The 6000-nt window shown below is 43.9% G+C and overlaps 1 protein-coding gene across 1 annotated transcript in view; it reads left to right on the top strand.

Moving 5' to 3' along the window:
* Positions 1 to 346: 346 nt before the first annotated feature.
* ITGA1 (integrin subunit alpha 1) overlaps positions 347 to 6000 on the top strand; it is a 125696-nt gene continuing 120042 nt past the window's right edge. Inside the window, exon 1 of the mRNA XM_063128086.1 lies at positions 347 to 571. Within this exon, the coding sequence (XP_062984156.1) occupies positions 481 to 571 (91 nt within the window). The 5' untranslated portion in view covers positions 347 to 480. The remainder of the gene's footprint in view (positions 572 to 6000) is intronic.

Raw genomic sequence — 6000 nt, 5'->3', positions numbered from 1 at the left:
GGAAAAAAGACATGGTCACGGGGTGGGTCCCAAAACCTGCCTTCTCACTGCCAGTATTTGGTAGAAGCTGCCTGGTAGCTGGAGACACCCATTAATTATAAGCAAGCAGATGTCCCTTTAAGGTTTGCTTTGCAGCCTGCAGATTTTAGCCTAAACACTAGCTGTTAAAGATCTGACTTTATTTGTACATGTCTCTAGGCTCTGGCCACGTGGGGGTTTCAAAGTCTCAGCGCCCACTTGGGATAGGATGGGGGAGTGGGGCTAATAAAAGGAGGGGGGACCATTCATCTTGATGTGTGTGCGTAGTGGGGGGGACTTAAAGGGCTTGAACAACAAACAGGAAATGCCTGGCTCCGTGGCTGCTGCTGCTGCAAATGCAGAAAGGGTTCAGAAGCGACCAGAACAGCAACAGCACTGTGAAGTTAGCAGGCGTGAACAACGGTGCTCCTGCTATTCCAGTTTATTTATTTATTTTCCAGCATGGGTTCCTTTGGCATTGCAACTATGGACTTTTACGGCCTGACTCCCAGCAGCATTTCAGGTGTCGCTGTCCCATGCTTCGTAATGGCAGGTAAGAAGAACACCTCTCTTCTCTGCCTCATTCCTCGAGCCTTTACATCTGCCAAACTGCGACCAAAGGGAGAGGCGCACAGTCTCTCTGCTACCTCCAGTATTTGAGGCAGTAAGCCTGTGCGCACCAGTGGCTGGGGAACATGGGTGGGAAGGTGCTGTTGCACCGTGTTCTGCTTGTGGGCCCCTGGTCGACAGCTGGTTGGCCACTGGGTGAACAGAGTGCTGGACTAGACGGACCCTCAGTCTGATCCAGCATGGTTCTTATGTTCTTATGTTGGCTCTTCTCAGAAGTGTGCAGTTCATCACTCCCGCTTCTTTCACAGTCTGGCTCCTTTTGAGCCAGTGCCGGAGAGTTTTTAAAATCGACTTTACAACCAGCGTGTTTTCGGTGACAGGAGCTTGATGTTAAACCAAAAAAGACAAGGAAAAAAGGAGGGGGAACGGGGAGTGCGAGGAAACCGTGTGGGATTTGAGAGATCGTGGAATTAGCCGATGAGTAAGGAAAAGGATGAATGGGTTGACATTATGAACTCGTGTAAGCTTTCATTTTTGCAAATAATTTTGGAGAGTGAAGGGTTAGGCGAACTGTGCCGACTCAACTGCACAGGAGGCGAGAAAGATGATTTACCCCCTCTCTTTCTCCCTCAGTGTAATATTGCCAACGAAACATGTGGTATTTCCAATTAAGGAGTCCGTGTTCTCGAGGAATTTTTTTTTGCCACAACACAGATTCAGAGAATTTGGATTTTCCTGACACAAACCACTCCTGTTTGGTGGGGTGGGGGTTGGAATTTGAGGAAATCGAAATGGAAGTTGGGGGTGGGAGAGAGGAAATGAAAACAATTCTAATTGCTCAAGGCTTTGTAGGTCTCAGAGGGATGTTTTTGCTGAAATATGTGGGCGAAGCAAAGGGGGGGGCAGCATAGGGTTGACAAAAGCTGAGAGGAGCCCAGAAGCTTTACAGAAATCACCCAAAGGGGGAAAGGAAAAAAAAAATGTTTTCTGCTGCTCATGTCGTCTGTAATTTTTGACTGTAGTTCATAACTAGCTTTCGACAAGTTAGTTTTATCGGTTATAATGAGGCAAGAATGGGGTAAGCGGTTTGAAGTTTCGACATTTGCTTTCACTTGGGGGGTCGTTTTTTTGGAAATGAACATACTGCACTTGCGTTGTTGCCTGATTATAGTAATCCAGGCTTACCAAGCAATGGTAGCACTTTGCATGCATGCATCATACTATTATATAACATCCCAAATTACAGCAGGGTTCTACTCTTCTATGTACACTCCTGTCTGTAGAGTGATGGTGTGGTTAGAGTGGTTTTTCATGCAGTGGGCAGACTGTTTCAGTACTCCATTTCTGGGTTTCTTTTTCAACAACCGTTGCGAAATTTGAATTCATACCAGCCACAAGTAGTCGAATAAATTAATTTTGAAAACTACTCTGAGCTTGAATGTCTAAATACAAAAGCAGGCCAGTTGATATGAAGGAAGTCTTGGATCTTCAAAGCGATACTTGGTCAGTGCATGCTTTGTTCATCATCAGATATCCTCAAATTTCCTGAAAGATAGCAGCGAACAGAGAGTGGAACATTTCAATTTTGATTTAGATGGTAGTATTCCTCTCCCAAGTAGCATTTATACAGGGCACAGTTGAAGATCGGAGCTTTCAGCAACTATGCACCAGCCCTGAATTCGTTTTCTCATCATTTCATTGGTCAGCCCCTCAAGACTGGCAGCTAAATGTCTGAATTGACTCTTCAAAAGGGGGCTGTATTTCAGATAACGTGTGGTGAGACAGGAGTATCAGTCTTTCATACGTAAAAGCGTTTGCTGGATGCTGCAAGCATCTGATGACCTAAAGTGTGGACTGACCTTAAGGTTTGTTAGTTTATTATTTATTTTTTTACATTTGTGTTCCACCTTTTCTCCAAAGAGTGTACACAATCCTCCTCCTCTCCATTTTATCCTCACAACAACCCTGAGAGATAGGTTAGGTTGAAAATCAGTGATTGGCTCAAACTCACCCAGAGAGCTTCATGGCTGAGTGCGAACTTGAACCTGGACCTCCCCAGTCCAACACTCGAACCATCACCCCACAATGGGCCCACTCAGAAGACATCTTAAACCATGGCTTTAACCATGGCGGTTAAGTCAGAAAGCCAAGTCATGTTCAGAACACACCTTAAATGACAGCTTTAACCATGGTGAATAAGGCTTTTCGCCATAGGCCCTTTCTACACATGTACATTGATGGTGCTATATAAATAAATAATAAATAATAATAAATAATAATAATAATACACCTAAGGATTATCCCAGGAAATTAGAGGGATCATTCATGCCTGCTCCCGGGATCCCCTGTGTGCTATTTGCATGCACAGGGATGATCCCGGGAATATCCCGGGGGGAAATGCAGGTGTAGAAATGGCCTGTGTTACCATGGTCAAAGCTGTGATTTAAGGTGTCTTCTAAACACAGCCCAGCTTTCTACCTTAACCACCATGGTTAAAGCCATGGTTTAAGGTGTCTTCTGAACAGGACCACTGACCCTCTCTTCCTTCTATCCAGGTGCTATTTTTCCTGGGTTCCATATTTACCTTCCTTACATCTAGAAACTGATCTTGCTTGAGTATACGGAGTAACAGGTGAGACTATATTATTTTTCTTTGAAATAAAGGAAGTATAGAGAAAGAGACAACCACTTCTTTGGGCCCCTTCTAGATCATACAAAAACAGGAAATCTGATTAAAGTAGCTCATCACAGACCATCTTCATCTCTTTAAACTGTGACTTAATAGAAAAAAGCAACCCATTTCAAGTACCTAACTGAAGAAGAATAACCTGAAACAAAGACAGTAGTCTTAAGCATAATTCCCAGGAAGCTCAACAAACATGTTTAAGGACTGAACTTACAGCCCTGATAGGTCCAGCTACATTCCCATTTTCCTTTCTCTCTTTGAAAACCAAACCACAGAATAAAAAGTAATGGGTTTGCAGGGCAAAGCCTATTTTGCATATTCTTCACTGCTGCAAGAGCCAAAATATAAATTTGAACTTTAAAAGTTTTCCAGTGTGATTTAACAGGAAAGGCTGGGTAGTTGACATAAGTGAAACCTGTATATAAGACCGAATTCTGTTCCCAAGCACAGAAGTCCCATTGTTTCCCTTCTAAGGACAAAATTATAGTCCAGTGTAAATCAGCTACTTGGCGTTGTTGGGTGTTTTTTGCTTTGTTTTTTAGCTCGTTGGTTCTTTCTTTTTTTAGATTAGGCTCATCAACCCGTACTCGCAATATCTTTCTCAGAACACGTATTTGACTTTCTACAGTGTATGCAAAAAACTGGGCCACAGCTAAAGACAAGTCAATGTTTTTCCTATTGAAAAAAATGAGCTTTTAAAGAAATCTTGAATATATGATTATTCTACACAAAACAGAGTATGCTACATGTATGATGACATCTGTTTCTAAACAAGCTTCTTCTCCACTTTTTTATATTTATTTCACTTTTGTTTTTGTTTATTAAGCACTTTCTATTCCTATGACAGAGTAATGGCCCATCTCTGGATTATTATTTTTTTTTTGGGGGGGGGGGTTAGTAGTTCTTGACAGTGTATTGTTAGGAGTGCTTTGACCAAGTTTGGGATTTGCTAGGAAGATACCATCAACAGTCTTTCTTCTTGATATGGCAGTGAATGTTGATGTTAAGCATCAACAAGCTCTTTTTAGCATGTTACATGAAGGGCAAGAGTGTAGACACCATTTACAGATGGAACCATAGAATCATAGAATAGCAGAGTTGGAAGGGGCCTACAAGGCCATCGAGTCCAACCCCCTGCTCAATGCAGGAATCCACCCTAAAGCATCCCTGACAGATGGTTGTCCAGTTGCCTCTTGAATGCCTCTAGTGTGGGAGAGCCCACAACCTCCCTCGGTAACTGATTCCATTGTCATACTGCTCTAATAGTCAGGAAGTTTTTTTCTGATGTCCAGCCGGAATCTGGCTTCCTTTAACTTGAGCCCGTTATTCCGTGTCCTGCACTCTGGGAGGATGAAGAAGAGATCCTGGCCCTCCTCTGTGTGACAACCTTTTAAGTATTTGAAGAGTGCGATCATGTCTCCCCTCAATCTTCTCTTCTCCAGGCTAAACATGCCCAGTTCTTTCAGTCTCTCTTCATAGGGCTTTGTTTCCAGACCCCTGATCATCCTGGTTGCCCTCCTCTGAACACGCTCCAGCTTGTCTGTGTTCTTCTCGAATTGTGGAGCCCAGAACTGGATGTAATACTCTAGATGAGGCCTAACCAGGGCCGAATAGAGAGGAACCAGTACCTCACGTGATTTGGAAGCTATACTTCTATTAATGCAGCCCAAAATAGCATTTGCCTTTCTTGCAGCCATATCGCACTGTTGGCTCATATTCAGCTTGTGATCTACAACAATTCCAAGATCTTTCTCATTTGTAGTATTGCTGAGCCAAGTATCCCCCATCATGTAACTGTGCATTTGGTTTCTATTTCCTAAATGTAGAACTTGGCATTTATCCCTATTAAATTTCATTCTGTTGTTTTCAGCCCAGCACTCCAGCCTATCAAGATCACTTTGAAGTTTGTTTCTGTCTTCCAGGGTATTAGCTATCCCACCCAATTTGGTGTCATCTGCAAATTTGATCAGCATTCCCTGCACCTCCTCATCCAAATCATTAATAAAAATATTGAAGAGCACTGGGCCCAGGACTGATCCCTGCAGTACCCCACTCGTTGCCTCTCCCCAGTTTGAGAAGGTTCCATTGATAAGTACTCTTTGAGTCCAATTCTGTAGCCAACTGTGAATCCACCTAATAGTTGTTCCATCTTAGTAATAGTCCTGTTGTCTTCACATGTGTAAAATAATCCATCATTCTAATATATGGACGGAAGATTTTAATTCAAAGTAATGCATCTTTCCACAAAACATTCTGCCTAGGCAGCGCAACCCCCCTTTCCCAATTTGACCTGAAGGCCAATTTCGAGCTTCCAAATTCAAGCGGCAGCTGGACAACCATCTGTCAGGTATGCTTTAGGGTGGATTCCTGCACTGAGCGGGGGGTTGGACTCGATAGCCTTATAGGCCCCTTCCAACTCTAGTATTCTATGATTCTAAGAAATCAGCCCCGATATGATTTGGGGCACCTTGGCCCTCGGCCGCCTCACTTTGGTTCTGAAGCCAAAGCAGGGGTGGTTGCTGCAGTTTCCCAGAAAAGCCGTGAATAAGGCCGACTGGACTCCCTGCTCCCAGACCCTCCCAGCCACTACCCCCCTGCTCTGCTCCTTCCCCCACCACTGCTGCCTGGCCAGCCGGCTGACTTACCTGCAGCCTCTGTGAGCCGGTGAGCTGCCTGGCCTCATCTAGGATCTAGTGTTGAAAACTACAGCAGCCAGAAATGGCTAT

The sequence above is a fragment of the Elgaria multicarinata genome, chromosome 6 (genome assembly GCF_023053635.1).
Source record: "Elgaria multicarinata webbii isolate HBS135686 ecotype San Diego chromosome 6, rElgMul1.1.pri, whole genome shotgun sequence".
NCBI lineage: Eukaryota > Metazoa > Chordata > Lepidosauria > Squamata > Anguidae > Elgaria > Elgaria multicarinata.
This window is presented reverse-complemented; position numbering and strand designations above follow the sequence as displayed.